General features: G+C 51.9%; 2 protein-coding genes across 5 annotated transcripts in view; one reads left to right on the top strand and one right to left on the bottom strand.

The window, feature by feature from the left end:
- Positions 1-939: 939 nt before the first annotated feature.
- Positions 940-3,144, top strand: MESP2 (mesoderm posterior bHLH transcription factor 2). 2 transcript variants are annotated; one of them, XM_030878701.2, is made up of 2 exons: positions 940-1,770; positions 2,608-3,144. In XM_030878701.2, the coding sequence occupies exons 1-2, from the start codon at positions 940-942 to the stop codon at positions 2,875-2,877; spliced, it is 1,101 nt and encodes a 366-aa protein (XP_030734561.1). In that variant the 3' UTR covers positions 2,878-3,144. The 2 variants fall into 2 exon arrangements, with proteins under 2 accessions (XP_030734561.1, XP_060149502.1); XM_060293519.1 differs by having other exon boundaries at positions 940-1,836.
- A 4,867-nt stretch (positions 3,145-8,011) lies between these two features.
- The window catches only part of ANPEP (alanyl aminopeptidase, membrane), a 34,343-nt gene continuing 21,590 nt past the window's right edge, over positions 8,012-20,764 (bottom strand). For all 3 annotated transcript variants that reach the window (XM_060293517.2, XM_060293518.2, XM_030878634.3), the window contains 9 exons: positions 19,513-19,646; positions 19,338-19,393; positions 18,264-18,411; positions 15,029-15,120; positions 14,459-14,569; positions 14,164-14,331; positions 13,295-13,435; positions 12,789-12,870; positions 8,012-8,594 (listed from right to left, as the gene is read on the bottom strand). In XM_060293517.2, coding sequence (XP_060149500.1) covers positions 8,406-8,594; positions 12,789-12,870; positions 13,295-13,435; positions 14,164-14,331; positions 14,459-14,569; positions 15,029-15,120; positions 18,264-18,411; positions 19,338-19,393; positions 19,513-19,646 — 1,121 coding nt within the window. In that variant the 3' untranslated portion in view covers positions 8,012-8,405. The remainder of the gene's footprint in view (positions 8,595-12,788; positions 12,871-13,294; positions 13,436-14,163; positions 14,332-14,458; positions 14,570-15,028; positions 15,121-18,263; positions 18,412-19,337; positions 19,394-19,512; positions 19,647-20,764) is intronic.

Here is a 20,764-nt window from a genome sequence, read left to right as displayed (position 1 = left end):
TTAATAAAATGGTAGCAGCAAACATTTAGCCCACTTGCCAGGCTCATTCTAAGTGGTCCCATGGATGGTTTCACTTGGTACCAGCAACCATCCTAGGTGGTGGGTATTTTATTTACTGCCACAGGGATGAGGCAACTTGAGCCTCAGAGGAGTTAACCGAACTGCCCAAGGTCACACAGCAAATAAAGAGGGTCTGCCTCAGGCCTGCCTGGGGGCCCACATTCCCCCATTTTCATCACTCACTACACTCCATGCCTCTTCTTCAGGCTGCTCTGTACTATTTCTCAGGGAAAGAAACTAACTGTGGACGGTGAGATGACTTTCTCGGTGTCACTCAGCAAAGCAGCAAGTGCGGGCTCTGGGAACCCAGTAACGGTCCACCCGTATGTCCCCTCCTTCCCCAACCCCTCTCCCGCCATCACTGTGAGCAAGTCCCTCAGGGTCTGTCTTGACGCCTTATCCAGCACACTTGTAGGCACTGGGTGGGAGTGACTGGGTACAGTCTCCCGGAGGGTGGTGATGAGGGAGGCGGCCACTCTTTGCGGGGGTCCTTGAGTCACTTGAGGGACAGCCTGGCCGCCCCCAGACGATGGCACTGCCCACCACTGTCAGGGTCCCGGGCACTCACCGGAGCAGTGGATGAGGCGGAGTGGGTGGGAACACAGTGAGAAGCTTAGCAGCTCCATCCAGATGCGAATTGTCCCTCCCACACTTCCCGGGCTGCAGGGGCCTCCATTAGAGCCCCCGAGGAGTCAGAATCCACACCTCCGCAAATGGGCCCGCTTTCCCAGGACACCCCCTGCCCAGACCTTCCCTGGGCTCTGTGGGTTTTGACACCTCTCTGTAACGTGGCAGGGGTCCACCTCGCACCTTTGGTCCAGATAAAAGCTCAGTCCTGGAGGTGGCCGGCCCAGCCTCCCAGAGCCCGCAGCCCCGGCCATGGCCCAGTCCCCTCCTCTGCAGGGCCTCCTCGGCCACGACCACTGGATCTTCCCGCAGGGTTGGGGCTGGACCGGCCACTCGGACTCGACGTCCCCGGCCTCCTCCTCGGATTCGTCGGGCTCCTGCCCCTGCGACCGTGCCCGCGGCCCCTCACAGCCGGCGCCGCCTGCCCGCACCGCCTCACAGGCCGCCTCGATGGCACCCGGACGTGCGCGGAGCCGGTCAGGAGGCGGGCAGCGGCAGAGCGCCAGTGAGCGTGAGAAGCTGCGCATGCGCACGCTCGCCCGCGCCCTGCACGAGCTGCGCCGCTTTCTGCCGCCGTCCGTGGCGCCCGCCGGCCAGAGCCTGACGAAGATCGAGACGCTGCGTCTGGCCATCCGCTACATCGGCCACCTGTCGGCCGTGCTGGGCCTCAGCGAGGAGAGCCTGCAGCGCCGGCGCCGGCGGCACAGCGACGCAGTGCTCCCTCGAGGCTGCCCGCTGTGCCCCGACGGCGGCCCCGCGCAGGCGCAGACGCAGACGCGAGGGTGCGGCCCTGGCTCAGCCGCTAGCGCCACGGTGTCCTGGGGGTCCCCGCCCGTCTGTCCCGGAGCCCTAGCGACGCCCGAGCGCCTGGGGAGCAGTGTGTCTGATATGGGTCCCTGGGTGACACTCCCTTACTGCCCCGGGATGCAGTCGCCCCCGCAGCTGTCCCAAGGGAGAGCCCCTGACGCGGCTCGTTGGACGCCGCCCCAAGCCTGTTCCGGAACGCAGACACCCCCAGAGCCCCGGGACCAGGCCACGCCCTGGACCTCGCCCCCCGCAATGGAGCTGGCTGCAGTGTACCAGGTACGCGCCCAGGCTCTCTCCGCTTCCCTCGGAGTGGTCCCCAGGCTTCGATTGGAAACGGAGGGGGTGAGTAAGCTCTAATCTGCAGAGAATCTTATGCTTTTTAGATCCCGGGTTTACCTAATCCAACCCTGGTTAGGGATGGAAAGCTGAAGGGAGGATGAAGAAGACCCTAACCTCCTTGGGGAAAGAGGTGGGGGCCCTGGGAAGTTAAGGCCACCACCACCTCTACCTAGAAGCCTTCACAGTCATGTGGAAGAGGGGGGAATCTTCAGACTTGCTTTCAGAGTCCAGGGTGGAAGGTAGCAGGGGCCTTCAGGTAATTCAGGAAATTCCTTGCAAGTGCTCCATCAAGGTTTGAGGGGGAGGGAGGCCTGGCTGCCCCGGGGGTAGGGGCTTTCTAAGTAGATGGGCTTGGATCTGGTGACCTTCATGCTTTCCTCAAGCTTCCATAAAAGAGCATATTAATAACCAAAATTTATTGAATGCTTACTGTGTGCCCAACATGATTCTTGGTATTTTACATGAATTAACTAACTCATCAGCCCTCCAGCAACCCTGTGAAGTAGGTTTTATTATCATCATCACCATTTTATAGATGAAAAAACTGAGACTAAAAGAGGTTATCTGAGTTCTCATTGCTAGTGAGTGGCAGAGCTGGGTTTTGAACCCTGGCAGTATATCTCCAGAGCTTGTACTCTAAACCACTTTGCTTCACTGGATCCATGGCACCAGGGCAGTTCAGCAGCTACCAGCCACACTATGGGGAACATCCAGGTTCAGGATCTCAGGGCATGAGGCAGTGGCCCACTAACCTGCTACTCTTCTCTCTCTCAGGGAATCTCTATGTCTCCAGAGCCTTGTCTGTTGCCAGAAACCCCTCCTGTCCTGCCCCGCCCAGCATGCCAGAGACTCCAGCCTGAGACCCAGTGGGGATGCTGGAGCCACAGTGCAGAGGTGCTGCCCAGCTCGGAGGACCAGGGACCAGGCCCCGCCTTCCAGCTCAGTGATGAAAGCCCTCCCCAGAGCTCAGGCCTACAGCTCAGTGGCTGCCCTGAATTTTGGCAAGAAGATTTGGAGGGGACTCACCTGGGCATCTTCTACTAATGGCCTTGGAATCAGGCCTGTAGCGTGGGGTGTCCTCCTCACCTGCTACTTCACTAGTATTCAGGCGTTGTTTTAGCCAAGGATCCCTTTTCCAAGTGATGTCTTTCATGGAAGCAGTGTTTGAAACAGCTAAGGGTGGCCTCCCTGGCTAAAGTCGGGGCTGGGGCAGTCCCTCCACTCCTAGATGCCCCCCAGAATGACCAGTGTTCTGTAGAGCACAACCTGAGCAGCAGTAACATGGGTTGTTTGACCACAGTGGTTGGACAGGCTGGGACTGGTGGGGGAGTGGGCTTGGGGATGGGTGGGGATGGGAGTGGGAAGAAAAGTATATGCTTAGATTTTGTACTTCTTAAAAAAAAAAAACCAAAAGAAACACCCAAATTTGGTTTGGTCTGTTTTTCTTCTATCCACTTGGGTTTTTATTGCTTCTGGAAAAGGAAAAATGTTCCCGTCCTTCAGGGAATAAATCATGCTGCTTTCCCCTCCTGGAATTCAGGCCCTCACTTGCCAGTTCGACAGTAATTATTGTGCAGGGGCTCCACCTGGCCTGCTGTGCAGGCGACACAGGTGAGTTAACGTTTGGGCCTGTTCACTTGCCTGAAGCCCGTCACCATTGCCCTTTTGCATTCTCCTGTGTGCATTCCTGCTGACCCATAGGGCTCTTTCACAGTTATCTGAAGTTGTTTCCAAAGGGTGCTTGTGAGTGGCTCCCATGTGCTAGGCCCAGTGTATTAGTTTACTAGGGCTGCCATAAGACAATACCACAAATTGGGTGGCTTAAACAATGGAAATTGATTTTCTCACAGTTCTGGAGACTGGAAGTCCAAGACCAAGGGGTCAGCAGGTTTGGTTTCTTCTGAGGCCTCTCTCCTTGGCTTGCAGATGGCCGCCTTCTTGCTGTGTCCTCACATGGTTATCCCATGGTCCAGTCTCTGCGTCTGTGTCTTAATCTCTTCTTACAAGGACACCAGTATATTGGATTTGGGCCCACCCACGTGAAGTCATTTTACCTTAAGTTCCTCTTTAAAGGCTCTATCTCCAAATACATTCACGTTCTGAGATACTGGGGGTTAGAACTTCACCAAGAGTTGTGGGGGAACACAGTTCAGCTCACAACACCCAGTACTAGGTGCTGGAGAAAATGTGCCCTGACTAATGGGGTAAATTACAGGGAAGGAAATGATCAGAGCCCAGGTCAAGATGGGGGTTTATACAAGGTACTTTGGGACCAAAGAGGATATGCAAGCCTGGTGGGAGATGGGGTTGACAGTGCTGTTGCGTTCTTGAGTTACCTGATCCATTAGTCCTGCCGCATTGATTTATGTGGCTTTGAGCAAGACTAAGAGGCACCTCCAGGATCTTGGGAAAGGGCGCCATGATCCATTAGCAAAGGCTGCCATAGGCTTGGGAGCCAGCAGTGGTGGTGACTTCATTCTGTTTCTGACTCGGAGAGGGGAGAGTTGCAGGATGTTGGAACTGAGTATTGAAGGATGTGTGGAGTTCGCCAAGAGGAGTAGGCAGAAGAAACAGCGTGAGCCAAGTTGAAACAGGTGGTTGAAGTCCAGAACTGAAGGGGAAAAGTGACAAATTGAGTTGGAAAAGGAGCTGGGAGGTGGGGTTGTGGGGAGCCCCACATGGCGGCAGGGGGAGGCATCTGGCCTCTGTGTCCTGGGTGGAGGGGGCAGTGAAGGTGGAGGGTAGGGGGTGGGCTGGTCAGAGCCACTCTTGGTCTTTTGGACTGCCTTATAGCAATGCAGCCTGGCAGGGGGCCACTGTTAGCGGTGCAGGGCGAGAGCAGAGGCAGGAGGAAGACCAGAGCGTGAGCTGCCACATGCAGGGCCTCCCATCTGAACCACTGCCTGCTGACATGCCCTTTGACGCCAGGCAAGTCACTCCATCTCTGTGCCTCAGTTTCCCCATCTCTTAAAGAGGAGCTGGATTAGGTGACCACTGCAGTGCCTTCTTCCCCCAACCTTTTAGAAGTGGGTTCTGGTTCCTACCCCAGGACCCTCTGTAGGGGCTGCCTGCCACAGCGGAGGATGGGAAACGCTCACACAAGTTTACATGCAGCAGGGAGACAGATACCGGGCACAGCTGCCCTGGTTGCACATTCATTCGGCTCTTACTCTCTGTGTAACTGTGGGCAAGCTTCAAAACCTCCCTGGGGACTTCCCTGGCGGTCTAGTGGTTAAGACTCCAAGCTTCCAATGCAGGGAGCGCAGGTTCAATCACTGGTTGGGGAACTAAGATCCCATATACCGCACAGCACGGCCAAAAAATTGAAAAGACAAAAAACGAACAAAACCTCCCTGACTCTCAGTCTCCTCAGCTGTGAAGTGGCAACAATAATAGACCCTACCTCTAAGGGTTCTTAGGCTTGGCACGTAGTAATTGCTCAATACATAATAGCTGAATAGAATCACACGACCTTAGAGATGATCCAGTCTGGTGGTTCCCTCACCTGACTGCATGTTGAGCCCTCTGGTTCCAGGGTCCCACCCTGAGAGTGCGGTTCAGTGCATCGGGCCGGGACCTGGGAACCTGGAGCCGAGGCCCAACCAGGTTTGGGAGCAATGGCTATTTTTTGCTCCTTCGTTTTACAGCTGAGGAAACTGGCCCAGGGAGGGGAGCAACTTTCTCTAGCCCTCCAGCTAGGTTGGAATATCAAGCCCCTGGCTCCCTGTCCAGTGCTCTCTCCTTCTCAAGAAGATGCAAGGACTTGGCTCCACAGTCTCATGGCACCTGCACCTAAGGCGGAACTGAACAGCTGCCCATCTCCTTCCTTTGGCTCCCGCCTGTCTGGGCTCAGTCCTTGGTCCAGTCACTGATGGCAACGGCAAGGGCCAGCCAGAGCTGAGCATCTTCTGGAATTTGGCAGCCTTCTTCTCCCAGCTCCTCTGGGAGATGCAAAGGCAGAGGCAAAAGGCTGCTATCACCCCAGCTGGAGTTGCCGGGGGCTTGGGCTAATCCCCCACCCCTGTCCTCATCCTCTGGGAGGGCAGGCTCAGCCCTGCCTCTCAGGAGCAGCAGCCCCTCACTCTCATGTGTGGCTCCATCCCAGACAGGCTGCTCTTGGCTGCACCTCTTTGCTAAGTGCCTGGCAGGGAAGGGAGAGGGGCTGATGCTGGTGCCCTCCCTGGGATGACTGGTCCACCTACACCTTCCTGGGGACCCAGTCACCATCCATAAGACACTGGACATTCACCGAGTACCTCACCCGGGGCTTCTCAATGACCCTGCAGTGCAGAGGATGTGCCTCCTGAGGAGTCTCCTGGAGGGTGGGGAGGTGGGAGAGCCCCCCCCCGCCCCTGCTGCTTCTGGCTGATCCTCAGGGCCCCCCACTGGCCGTGAGAAGTCAACCTACCTGTAGACGGAGCGCTGGATAGGGAATGAGCAGTCAGAGTTCTAGGCAGCTCCTGTTCTGCATCTGACCTTGAGCTAGGTTCTGCAAGCAGGTCTCTGGCTTTGCATGTCCTCGCTGCATCCTCGATACCGATTTCCTCCAGCCCCACAGGCAGTCAGGAATGCCTGCACTGTGAGCTGTCAGATGACGAGTGCCTAACTACCGTAGCCCCAAATGCAGGGCCAGCTTCCACTCATGCACGGGCATTAGAGGTGGGGTCTTAACCTCCCCGCGCCTCGGTTTCCTTATCTGCAAAACTGAGATAAAGGCAGTCCTTATCTCCTGGGACTGTTGAAAACCAAATGAGATAATGCGCATAAACACTTAGCCCAGTGCCAGGCACCAGACTAGGGTCCCTGCTGACTCTCCTACCTGGCTCCCCCAGGGACCCTAGATGGCGGTGCTGGTCCTTCCCCCAGCGGGGACCACCTGAGGGGGCCGCCTGCCCTCTGGTCCCCCGAAGGTCAAGTGCCAGCCGCCAGGGCCGCGACAGGAAGGGCTGGTCCGGAGACGCTGGGCTGGGGGGAGCCTCCTGGTTGGTGGAGGGACCCATATCCAAGGCTGGTCCCACCCCTTGGCCCGCCCCACCCTTTGATATGCGGAAGGCAGTGGAGCGTGGAGGAGCCTTCCTGGCCCCAGGCCCGCTGGTGCGCTTCTCACAAGGAGGAAGAGGCTGGGAGGAAAAAGGATGAATGGGGCCTTGAGCAGGAGACAGGGCTAAGGATGATAGTAACACCCTGCTCTCCTTAAGTGTCAGACTGTGTGCTAAGTACGTGAATCTCCTTAGATCCACACACCAAACCCTACGATAGATCGTCTTTATCGTGCAGATGAGGAAACCAAAGCCCAGGGGTCAAGAAACAGGCTGGACTTCAAGACTTCAGCTGGAGCAGCTCACAGGTGGGGTCAACTGGAGGTGACCCCTGAGGAGCCTGGGCTATCTGTTACCTCCCTCTTTCCCTCCCACCAGCCTTGGGTGCTCAGCTGGACCTCCTTTGCCAAGAAATTTCCACCAAGGCTGATGTGGGCTGTGGAGCCCTGCGGGTCCCAGACCTTCTCCTCAGAGTTGGCCCTGATCACTGGCTGCCCCAGGTGATCTGGAGAGCACCTGCCTTTTTCTGTATGCTACTCTTGAAAACAACCACTTTACAAACTGATATGCCACCCAGGGATCCTGGAGAGGTGGCAGAACATGCCCTTGGCCAGTGAGTGGTCACACCAGGCCTGGATCCAGGGCTTGCTGCCCTTACCGTGAGCCCTTTTCTCTCACTCTCCCAGGTGTGCTGGCTGCAGTGCAGGAAGAGGGGCCCAGCCAGCACCCTGCTCCCTGAACTTGCCTTACGCTAGTTCAGGTGCAAATCCTAGCTTCTGAAACCATGGAAACTCCTGCTTTCTGGAAAAGCACTCCCTCCACTGTCAGGACCTGCCCTGTGTCTGGCACCAAGCCCCACTCCACCTTGGGGACTGCTGTGTCCCCATTCCTTCCACCTCCAGTGTTTCCCCAGCACCCAGAGTCTCGATCCTGCCAATGAAATGAACACTGCAGGCAGACACTGCCATACAGGTGTTCTCGGAAGGACCGGCAGGCTGGGTACTTCTTCCCTCCTATGTTTCCTGGGGGTCCAAGGCCCCCACGCACCCCAGGTTCTCTAGCTGTTGTGCACATCCACTCCTGCTCTAGTTTAGTAATGAGTCTGGAAGCTCATCTAGAAATCCTTTATTTACATTTTATCTTAGAAAAAAATATACAGATCTGGTGCTCTGTTGACTCCTCCGGTTCAGGGTCTTTATGGGAGGGTGAGAGAGGGCACAGGGCAGCCCTCCAAGGCAGTCCATCATCCATCAAGGGCCTCTGCTCATCTGGCCCTTGAGCTGGACTTCCCTGAGATCAGCCCCAGGGCCCTGGGTGACAGGAGCCATGCCAGGCCTGGGGTGGGGTTGGCATGAGGGGCAGGGGCTGGGAGGCACTTGGACAGTCTGGCCATCAGAAACTGGATTGGCCCCCTGGGCAGAGTGGAGAGAACATGGGCCAGAGACTCTGTTCCTAAGGGGAGGACACAGGTGCCTCAGGCTTCAGGAATGGGGGCCCTACCGTGAGCCACTTGGATAGACACACGTGGGCATCTCACATGGGGGCCAGGTGACTGTAAGCACCAGGGACTATTTGGCTGTGTTCTGTGAACCACTTTAACACCACCTCCTTGTTCTCCTTCACCCACTTGATGTTGGCTTTGGTCTTCTCCAGGGCTTGCTCCAGAGCCCGGGTGCCTGAGCCGAAGCCTACATCCATGTTGTTCTTCTTGAACTGCTCCAGCTGTGAGGAAAAGGATAATTCTGAGCCCCTGGTTAGGTCTCGAACACAGCCCTGAGGAGAGGGCTGCCAGATCCTCTGTCCTCCCCCTCCATGTTAGGGCCCCTAACATGGGAATGGGGACCACAGCCTGTTCTCCAGGACAGGGAGGGCCAGTCCTTCCCTCTCCCTGGCAGGGGTCAAAAATGACAGCCCTGGGCTTCCCTAATGGTGCAGTGGTTAAGAATCCGCCTCCCAATGCAAGGGACGCGGGTTCAAGCCCTTGTCCAGGAAGATCCCACATGCCTCGGAGTAACTAAGCCCATGCGCCACAACTACTGAGCCTCCACTCTAGAGCCCGCGAGCCACAACTACTGAAGCAGGCCCGCACGCCGAGAGCCCACGCTCTGCAACAAGAGAAGCCACTGCAGTGAGAAGCCTGCGCACCACAACTAAGAGTAGCCCCTGCTTGCTGCAACTAGAGAAAGCCTGCATGCAGCAACAAAGACCCAACACAGCCAAAAATAAATAAATAAATAAATTTATTAAAAAAAAAAAAAAAGACTGCCCCAAGGTTCAGCCTGGCTCCTACATGTATTTAATCTTCATTGTGAGGTTCTTATTGAGTTGATCCTCAGTTTTTAAATGAATTACAATCTCAATCCAATCAAGGGAGGAGAGAGGAACAAATTAAACAGACACCACAAGGAAGCAACCAGCCAAATTCAAAATGTGGCCATTTCTATAGTACAAATGGCCCAGGTGCTTGAGCAAATAAATGTTTTTTTTGTTGGTTTTTTTTTTAAAGAGATGCTACAGATTAAAAGATGTATTAGTACTGGAGGTTGTAGCGAGGGCAATTAGGCAAGAAAATGAAATTAAAAGCATCCAGAAAGGAAGAAGTAAACTATCTCTGTTTGCAGATGACACGATTTTGTATACAGAAAATCCCAAGGAATCGAAAAATAAAAAAGCACAACTATTAAAACTTATGAGTTCAACAAGGTTGCAGGATATAAGAGCAATATACAAAGATCAATTGTATTTCTATACACTAGTTGTGAAAAATCTGAAAATGAAATTAAGAAAACAGTTCCGTTTACAATAGCATCAAAAAGAATAAAATACTTAGGAATAAATTTGACAAAAGACGTGCAAGACCAGTATGCTGAAAACTATAAAATATTGTTGAGAAAAATTAAGAAGACCTAAATAAAAGGAAAAATAATGACAAATAAATCTGTGTTAATGGATTGGTAGATTTAATATTACTAACATGGAAATACTTCCCAAATTGATCTACAGATTCAATACAATCCCTATCAAAATTCCAACTGTATTTTTTTGCAGAAATTGGCAAGCTGATCCTAAAATTCATAAAGAAATGCAAAGATTCAGAATAGCCAAATGATCTTGAAAAAGAACAAAGTTGGAGGGCCCACAATCCCGATTTCAAAACTCACTACAAATCTATGATAACTAAGACAATGTGTACTAGCATAAAGACAAACAGATCAATGAAATAGAATTGAGAGTCCAGAAATAGACCCTAAAATTTACAGTCAAATGATTTTCAACAAAGGTGCCAAGATCATTCAATGGGTGAAAGAATAGTCCTTTTATCAACAGAGGAATGGATAAAGAAGATGTGGTACATATCTACAATAGAATATTACTCAGCCATAAAAAAGAATGAAATAATGCCATTTGCAGCAACGTGGATGGACCTAGAGATTATCATACTAAATGAAGTAAGTCAGACAGAGAAAGAAAAATATCATAGATATCATTTATATGTGGAATCTATTTTTTTTAATGATACAAATGAACTTATTTACAAAACAGAAACAGACTTACAGATATCAAAAACAAACTTATGCTTACCAAAGGGGAAACATGGGGGCCAGGAGAGATAAATCAGGACCTTGGTATTAATATACACACACCACTATATATAAGATAGATAACCATCAAGAACCTACTGTGTAGCACAGGGAGCATTACTCAATATTCTGTGATAAGCTATATGAGAAAAGAATCTGAAAAAGAATGAATATATGTATATGTATAACTGAATCACTTTGTTGTACACCTGAAACTGACACAACATTGTAAATCAACTATACTCCAATAAAATTTTTTAATAAATTAATGATATTACAAAAAAAAGGAATAGTCCTTTTAATAAATGGTACTGGGACAACTGGATAGCCACATGCAAAGGGATGAAATTGGACCTCTGCCTTACACCATGTACAAAAATTAAGTCAAAATTGATCACTCCTAAATGTAAGAGCTAAAATGATAAGAATCTTAGTAAAAAGCATAGGTGTAAATCTTTGTGACCTAGGATTAGGTAATTGTTTCTTATATATGACACATAAAGCACAAGCAACAAAAGAAAAATAGAAAGTTAGACTTCATCAAAATAAAAAACTTTTGGACTTCCCTGGTGGCTCAGTGGTAAAGAATCCGCCTGCCAATTCAGGGGACATGTGTTCGATCCCTGGGTCGGGAAGATACCACATGCCCTGGAGCAACTAAGCCCCTGCACCACGACTACTGAGCTTGTGTTCTAGAGCCTGCGAGCCACAACTACTGAGCCCACGTGCCACAACCACTGAAGCCCTCGTGCCTAGAGCCCGTGCTCCACAACAAGAGAAGCCACTGCAGCGAGAAGCCCGCGCACCACAACGAAGAGTAGCCCCAGCTCGCCACAACTAGAGAAAGCCCACGTGCAGCAATGAAGACCCAATGCAGCTATAAATAAATAAATAAATAAATATTTTTTAAAAAATTTAAAACTTTGTGTATCAAAGACACTATCAAGAAACTGAAAAGACAATCCACAAAATGGGAGAAAATATTTGCAAATCATTTGTCTAATAAGGGCCTAGTATCCAGAATATATAAAGAACTCTTGTAACTCAACAATAAAAAGACAAATACACCAATTAAAAACTGAGTGAAGGGGGCTTCCCTGGTGGCACAGTGGTTAAGAATCCGCCTGCCAATGCAGGGGACACGGGTTCGAGCCCTGGTCCGCGAAGATCCCACATGCCGCAGAGCAACTAAGCCCATGAACCACAACTACTGAGCCCGCGTGCCTAGAGCCCATGCTCCACAACAAGAGAAGCCACCACAATGAGAAGCCGGTGCACCGCAATGAAGAGCAGACCCCACTCTCCGCAACTAGAGAAAGCCCGCGCACAGCAATGAAGACCCAGTGCAGCCAAAAATAAATAAATAAATATATTTTTTTTAAAAAAATGAGTGAAGGATTTGAATAGACATTTCTCCAAAGAAGATATACAAACGGCCAAGAAGCACATGAAATGATGCTCAACATCATTAGTCATCCGAGAAATGCCACTCATAACCACAGTGAGATACCACTTTGCACCCAGTAGGATGGCTATAATTTTTTAAAAAAGGAAAATAACAATTCTCCCCCAAACATAAAGAAATTGGAACCTTCATAGATTGCTGGTGGGAATGGAAGTTGGTGCAGTTGCTTTGGAAAACATTTTGGCAGTTTCTCAAAAAGTTAAACACAGTTACCAAATGACCCAGCAATTCTACTCCTAGGTGTACACCCACAAGAACTTAAAACATGAACATAGGGGACTTCCCTGGTGATCCAGTGGTTAAGACTCTGTGCTCCCAACGCAGGGGGCACAGGCTCAATCGCTGGTCAGGGAACTAAGATCCCACAAGCGGCTGTGGCACGGCCAAAAAAAAAAAAAAAAAAAAAAGACAGAATTTGAAAATGGCCTGGGTATAAGATGATAGTAAGGCATTGTTAATTTTCTTGTATTTGCTAATGATAGATTATGTTTTTAAATTCCTTTATTTTAGATATGACTAAAGTGTTTATAGGTGAAATTATATAATATCAGTGATTAGCTTGAAAACTGTCCACCCCCAAAAAATGTCAGCAAATGTTAACAATTGTTCAATCTGAGTAATGGGTACGTGGAGGTTCATTATATTATTCTCTTTACCTTTTGCCTATACAAAAATTCCAAGATGAATATCTGTGATTGAACTGTGACATTTAGAAAGTCTGGATACCCAGTTTCCCCTGTACATGAGGAAGGCCTGACCACATGGAGCCCCGCTGCCTTGTGAACACATGCGGTGGGAGCTGAGTGGCGGCTGTCCCTTGAGACTGGGGATGGGCCTCTGGGTGCTGCCCCAAGGTCCGGGGCTTCTTACCTCCTGCAGCTCGAACTCAGTGGAGAATCTTCGGGTCACAGCCTGGATGAGGTTGGAGAAGGAGAAGGAACCACCGCCGTAACTGCAGGGCAGGGAGAGAGAGGAACCGTGAGGGGGGCCAGGAACCAACGTTCAGTGACTGGCAGGCGACACAGGACCCTGTGACTGTCCCTATCTCGTAGATGTGATGAAATGACATGTCCAAGGAGACACCACTAGGGACTTGAACACAGGTTTGATTGCAGTGTCCTTGCTCCCATCTCTTCAGAGAACACTCCCATTAGCCAGACTTTCTTTCTCCCAAGTGGGAAAAGGAATGGCTGTGCCCCGCTGCCACATCTTTCCATTCCTGTCCCTTCCCGACCTCAAGCTGGGTTCTTTTTGGACCACTCCGATGCAGTGTCTACCGTCCACTCCCAACCCTACAGGGTCAGGTGCACACAGCCCATCCCCAGGGGACGCAGCCTTGGTGTGCGCTTCCCCTAACATGCTCTCAGCAGACTCACTCCTGAAAGATTTTCTTCCAGTTGCTTTGCACAAAGTCCCAGGCCAGAGATTGCCCGACGACGTTGCTGGCAATGCTGTTAATGGTGGAGGTGGCATCCTGCTTCCGGATGAGGTCTGGGTTCAGGGTGTAACTCAGGTACCTGTGAGGACAGCATGCTGCGTAGTAAGTAAAAGGACCCTGCCCTCCACCCCACACACCTCTCCTGCAACCTCTCAACATGCCTTCAGCATGCTGCAGGTTAAAGACTCCTCGGTCCTACCGCCCTCCTGTAGATGGGACACTGAGTCCCCTAAGCAGGGTCACTGGCTATGCTAGGTATCATACTGACATAGACCAGGTGCTTGATAAATATCTGACAATGAATGAACGAAGGAAGGGGTAAGCGCTGCACCAGGTAGGATGGCCACTCCTGTCTTTGAAATTGAGGGTAGCTCTTCTTTACTGAAGTACAGAAGATGGCATATGAGGCACACAGTGGGAGCCAGGAGCCCTCATCCAAGGGTTTGGGGGGTGCCCAGCTGGATGTCCAGAAGGCCTCAAGTCCAGGTGCACCACAGCCCTTGACAGAGAGGTAAAGGCTAGGAGACTGCAGCAGTTAAAAGCACAGGACGTGGACCCAGATCCAGATTCAAATCTTGTTTTTCTCACTTAGTAAAGCTTCTAGACTTTGGGCAAGTTGTTTTGCTTCTTTGAGCCTCAGTGTCCTCATCTGTAAAACTGGGAAACACACTGCTCCACTGCACAGGTTTGCGAGGATCCCACGGAGGAGAGTGTGGACGCCTGGCTGGTTTTTTCTCCCCCACATTGGGAGCCTGGTCCCCGGCGGGGAGGGGAACTCACCCAGCCCCGCCCAGCTCTGGTCCTCACCTGTTCAGGAGCCAGACCTGGTTGGTGCAGGCCAGCGCTGAGCGGAGCTTGTCAGCTTCATTAACCAGTTGGGCTTGTCGTAACTGCCTCCAGGCGAAGTCCCACTCTTTCTCGTCGCCCTGGGCGATGGCGTTGCAGTAGATGGTGGACCGCAGGTTGGGATGGATCCTGGTGTGGGGTCAGGGTGTCAGGGGTAGAGTAGCAGCAGGGAGGGCAGGACGAGGGTCTGATGAGGGCAGGGCTGTGAGCTTGAGGGACAGATAAAGATCAGGAGGCAAGCAGGGGACACACTCACGGGTTATTTTGGGGGTTCTCCATCCACTGGTTGTAAAGGTTCTTGGCCAGCTCCTCACACTTAGGCAGCCCATTGGAGCAGGCAGTGCTGATGGCATTAATCTCATTGTACCTGCCCCAGGGGTGACACTCTGTCAGCATGCCTGGCTCTGACTCTGGCAAAGACTCCCCGGCTGACACACAACTCCAGGAAGGGCAGCAGGGCTGGGGCTCTAAGGTTGCAGCCCTCCCGCCCTTTGGGTCCCCCCTCTTTGCTTCTTGCCTTGGGCAGCCCAGGGAGGGTGGGCACAGACTCCAGCCCCACCTTCAACACCTAGAATCTGAATAACAATGCCGGTGAGGGGACCTTGAAATTTCAGTTTGGTCCTTTGTACAAAGAGGCCACATAGAGCCTCAGGGCAGGGCTCCCTATTCCTAGTGGGTGGGTGGGGTCTCTCCCTGACTGGTGGCCCTGGTCCAGCCAGGAGTTGGGAACTTCAGAGGAGGATGCTGCTGGGACTTGCTCTGGACTTCCCAGGTCAGGGTGCCTGGGCCAACTGTGATCTCCAGACCCAAGAGAGGTCATACTCACTGGTCCATCAGGCTTTCTGGGCGCTTAGTCCAGTTTTGGGTGAGATTTTCAAAATGTAGGAAGAGAGGTTCAACCTGATTCCTGAGGTAATCCTGGGAAAAAGAAAACATGAACAGCCTCAAAGAAGAGACTCATGCCTGACCCACCTGGAGCCCCACGGAGCCTCTGATGTGGATGGGCAAGTGTAGCAAGGGCTAATGGCTACAGAAGCAAGAGGCCAGAGGCTAAGGGCCTCGCCCAAGGCCAGATAGTGGTCAAAGGAGCCGGCGCTAGTTCAGGTCTCAGATGACTGATCTGAGATTCTTTCTCCTCAACCAGTTCTGACACTGATGTCTAAGTATCACCATTTCCTAATATAGTTTTAGGGCCTACCATCCCCCCCCCACCTGATCATAAGTATTCTGCCTCTATTGTGGGGAATTTAGAAAACACTGTAAAGCGTAGGCAGAAAATACTAACCATCCCAGAACTTACCAAATCCAAGACTCCCAAATTGGTGAGTTTGCCCCTTCCTTTCTCTTTTCTACCCAGCATATCTACAATTCTGCATGCTGTTCTTTTAGCTGGCATTGTCGTGTAAGGCCCCACCCATGTTATTAAACTCCTTTGCAGACGCTGGTTCAGTAGAGTAGATTATCATGTGTGTCAACCAGAATCCGCATCCAAATGTTAAAGGAATAAACCCCCAAGAGCAAAGAGAATTGGAAAGGAAACAACAGTGGATGAGACGGCCACACAGTGTAGGAGCTGGGAGGTGGAGAGAGGGAGGTGGAACAGGCTTGGCCAAGGCGGGGGTCTGCAGCAGAGCACCTGCCATGGGGGAGATGGAGACAGAAGCAAGGAGACTTGCTGTGGCGAGGCTCGGAATTAGAGGGTTGCGTGTGCAGGGGACAGGAGTGAGGCCAGGCTGTGAACAGGGCAATGGAGTCCAAGTCTGCAGAGGGACTAATTAAACCCTCAAGCGCCCACTTCCCTCCCTGCCTCAAGCAACACCCCTCCCTCCCCCATGAGCAAAGCTGAATCAGAGGGGCTCAGCACTAGGGTCCCCAGACACAGTGGGAGGGTTGCTGAATTGCAGAGAGGGCCAGAGGTGAAAGTTTACAGCCTAAATGGAGGTACCCCCCAGTTTCCTTCCCCACCCTGATCCCAGAAAGTGAGCCTCAAATGCACAAGACAGAGGATCACTCTGGAGACTGAATGGTCTCAAGGGAACACAGTCACAGATATTAATTTTTGAGGGTCCCCACGAGGAGTTACTTAGTCACCCCATAACAAGACTGCAGGTGACAAACTCCACCTCCTCGTGGAGCTTTCAACCACTGCCTCACTCTCAAATTCAAAGGGGCAGCTCAGCTTCCAACTTGAAAGAGGAGATCAAAACAGACAGAAGACTTGGAGGAAACAAGTCAGTGAAAGAAAAAGAAAACTTCATAAAAGCCTATGATAAATATCCTCCAAGAGTTCAGAGAAGATATTGCATAGGACGCTGGAGCCAGGAATAGCACTTGGAAACTTAAATATATGATAGAAAAAATGAGGAGAGGCGGTGTGCTAAACTGAGGGCATATCCCGGAGGTCAGAACAAGAAGTCAACAAGCCGGAAAATAGGAGAGAAGAAAACTAGAGGACGAATGTACGGGCAGTGAATTGGATTAACAAGTGTCCCAGAAAGAGAGAACCGGGGGAAAAAAGGAGAGGAAGAAAGTTTAAAGGAGCAATGCAAAGTTGTCCAGGTTGAAAATGTAGAAGGATAAGAAAGGCCTGCATGAAGGACCACCAGCATGGAGAGAAGAGCCCACAGCTTCCAGAAGGGGAAACTGGCCACATTCAAAGAACTGGAAATAAGAAAGGCCCTGGGCTTCTCAACAGAAACATGAGAGGTTTGATGTCAATGGAGCAAGACCTGAAATTTCCTGAGGAATAATTTCCAAAATAGAAACTACTTTTTTAAAATTTTTTTGGCCATGCTGCGAGGCATGTGGGATCTTAGTTCCCTGATCAGGGATTGAACCCATTCCCCCTACAGTGGAAGCGCAGAGTCCTAACCACTGGACCGCCAGGGAAGTCCCTCAACCTAGAAACTTCTAAACCCAAGAAAACTCTCAATGCAGTGTGAAGGTGGAATAAAGACATTTCAGACAATCTACCTGAAAAAATCCACCTCTTATGAACCCTTTCTCCAAAACTGGAAGATGTGCTCCCCTAATAGAGAGAAAACTCAAGGAAGAATCCATGGGTTCAGGAAACAAGAGATGCAACAATGGAGAGCCTCCCAGCATGGGAGCTGAGTAGCAGTTCTAGAAGGGAGCAGGCCGACAGAGGGTACCAGGAGGGATGCCTCCAGGAAAAAGCAAAACTAATGTACTATCTGATGCATTTGTATAAGATGTATAAAAAAGGAGACACAAGCATGGTACTTTATGTGGCTCGGCGGAGAATGATATTTAAATAATCACATACAGTAAGTGCTGAATGCTGAGTTGACCAAATACTGTGATTTTACTACATTAGGAGGATGGGGTGAATCCAAGGTGTAGGTAGGTTAATGAGTTTAAAGTGAGTTAAAACCTCATTTACCATAACAGTTAGTTAATCATGTGAAAAACATTTTTAATGACTACATAATATCCCATCAAATGGATATTCTAGTTTACGTAACCAACTCCAACTGTTGGACATTTGAGTATTTTTGGTTTTCTTGTCTTTTATAAACCACACTTCAGTGAACATCCTTATGGGTTCAGCTATGGATCCAGAGCAAGCAGCTTCCCTCTGATCCTCCCTGCCCGTGCCCCCAAGCTTCAAAACTGTTAACATCGGCATCCCCCTCCAGGCCCTTAGGGCAGGCTAGGCAGGCGCAGGCCCGCTCCTTTCACAGAGGGGTTCTCTGGGGCTGAAGAGGATTGCCTGAGTCCACACAGCTGATGAAAGGCCTCCTCCCTCACTCCCACCCCCTTCCTGTTCTGTGGCTTTTTCTGTTGCCTTCTGAAAGAAGGATTTGCTAATTTCCAAATCTAGCAAACCTTGCTAGAAGTCTGTGTCCTTTCTTTGCCGTGCCCAACCTGCTCACCTTCTCAATCCCTGCTCCCTTCACCCTACATCCCTCCTAATCTCTCACCACTGCCAAGGACTTGGCGTGTTTCACCATTCCAGGCAATATTTCTATTCACTTCCTTATGGTGTAATTTCAGGCACTGGGGAATTGGTCCTTGAACCCTGCCATGACCCTCTGTACCTTCATGGGGCCGTAGACCTCGGATCGGTCGAACATGAGCTTGAAGTACCTCAGGCTGCTCAGGGCGGCCTGCCAGGGCATGTACTCTATCTCGTTTTTCAGGAAGAGGGTGTTGTTCAGCGCCAGGGTGACAGGGACTATACGGGCACTGGGAACAGACAGAGGGGCTCCAGTAAGCACCCCCACCCAGTCCAGCCTCACTGTGGGAACCCCAACCTCCTCCTAGAGCCTGAGGTCCCAGAGGCCCAACTGAGCCAACTCCAGCATTCACCAGGGGTGGGGCTGGGGGTAGGGGCAAGGGATGTGGATGCTGGGTGGTGCCACAGACGAGGCCAGCCCAGGCCTGGCCCTCACCCACTGCCAGTCACATTTCCTTGCTCATTATCCCCATTTTACAGGTGAGGAAACTGAGGCTCAGAGAGGTAAAGTGCCTTGCCTAAGGCCACACAGCCCACAGGAGACAGATCAGAAATTCAAAAAGACAAGAAACCTGTGCTATTTACTCTGCCCACCTCTTCTCTGATTGCTTGGCTCTCTGGTCTTTCCTCCCTCCACCTCCTCAGGCCATCTGTGCATATTTGGTTCATAAGTGTCCATGTCTATGGGTGATATCACTTATGTCTAAGAACTTGGCACCTGCTGGTGCTCATGAACACAGCAGCTGCTCAATAAATATCTGTTTATCCATGCTGCATCTCTTCTATCCTGTCCTTCCCGTATCTTTCTCAGCACTGAGCATGGTGGCCTGGGCCATAGGTAGCCCTCCGGAAAACCTTGGTGCCGTGGAGTGCACTGGGGTTTTGGAGTTGGACAGGACTGCGTCTGGCTGTCATGGGCTAATGTGTGACCTCAGGCAGGGTACTCAAGCTCTGAATCTCAGAGTCCTTCTCTGGGAAGTATGGGCTGTGACGCCGACAATCTCCGGGGACATGGGGCCAAGGGAGGGGTGTGCACAAGCACAGGGAGCCCACGGTGCTGAGCCTGGCACACGGTGAGGACGGCAGCAGGCAGCACTGGCTCTCACTATGGAACCGCACTCACCAAGTCTCCAGGCTTCCGTGGCTGAGCACTCACCTGGCCAGGTTGAAGCTGTCGTAGATGACCTGTGCCCGATTGATGACAGGGATGGTCTAGAAGGAGCAACAGAGCGTGTGACCTCGGGCTGGCAGTGCGGGCAGGCCCTGCAGTCTGGGGCCCCGTCGTGGGGCTGGGTCTCGGGCAGGGGATGGGTGGGGCGGCAGGTACCCACCAGTGGTCTTATCTGCAGCTGATTCTGAATCTTCCTCCAGTTGTTCTCATCGTAGTTCACCTGGTAATAGCCCGTCACGTTGACGTTAAGCAGGACCCACTCTTCTGCTCCGGTTTTGAACATATTGTTTTGGGCTGTGGGGAGAGACCAGAGCTGGGCAGGGCTGCTCAGAAGGCCACAGGCTGACCTGACCCAGGCCTCGGCAGAGCAGCCTCCGCTGCAGCCTGGCAGCAGCCGGCCCTCACGCAGCTGGGCCAACGCCAAGGAGAGGGGCGGAGAAGAGGGGTAGGACTGGCTGCCGGGGCCCGACTCTGGCCGTGGACCTTGGACAGATCAGTTGCCATCTCTGAACCTCAGTGGCCGCCCTGCCTCCCACAGGCTCTGTGTGGCCGGGTCAGTGGCATCCACCGGGACAACTCCATCGGCACACCCCCGGCCACTCAGACTCAACTCCCCAGGCGGCCTCTCACCCTCCACCCCCTCCTCCTCCCACCTCTCCACTTGTAACAGTGCCATCACACCCAGGCAGCGCCTCCCATCCAGTTAGCCCCCCAGCACTGCTCATCTCTTCCTGGGGGCTCTGTGCCCCCTCCTCACGGCTCTCCCTCCACCCTTTCTCCTGGCAGCCAGAGGGGATCCTTCCATAACTGCAGGTCAGACCCAATGGCTTTCCCACTTCCCACCTGTCCCAGCTCCTCCTGGCCCGAGGACATAGCCATTGTCTCCTGCAGCCTGCAGGGACCCGCTTCAGCTTCACCGAGGGCGCACCTCTGCCCGAGCCACACTCAGTCCCCGAGCTCTGTCCTACCTCAAGCCTTGCGCTTGCTCTTGACTCTGCCTGGACTGCTTCTCTCTGCTGCCATTAGCCTGGCGAACTCCTGCTCTTACTCTGACTCAGCTCACCTCCTCCAGTGTTTCCTGACCTCTCCATGAAGTTGAAGCTCCCTATTCCCCGCTCCCTACCCACTTGCCCCAGTACCCCAGAGGCCACATGTGCCTCCGTTAAAGCACTCAGCACAGCTCTGGAACGTTTGAACTGCTGTCTTCCTTCCCTTCACCTGCAGCCTTGGCTTAGGCAGAGGATGACTTGCCTTGACCTTGGTTTCCTCAGTGCCTGGCAGAGTAGGACTGCTCATACTATGTGCCAGGCACTGTTTTAAACATTTCATGGGAATCCTCTTCTTTAACCTTCACACAACTCAATGGGGTAGATATTGTTCCTAGCCCCATTGTATAGATGGGGAAATGGAGA

This window comes from Globicephala melas, chromosome 2, assembly GCF_963455315.2.
Source record: "Globicephala melas chromosome 2, mGloMel1.2, whole genome shotgun sequence".
NCBI lineage: Eukaryota > Metazoa > Chordata > Mammalia > Artiodactyla > Delphinidae > Globicephala > Globicephala melas.
Note: the sequence above shows the minus strand (reverse complement) of the source record. Positions and strands in the feature narration are given on the sequence as shown.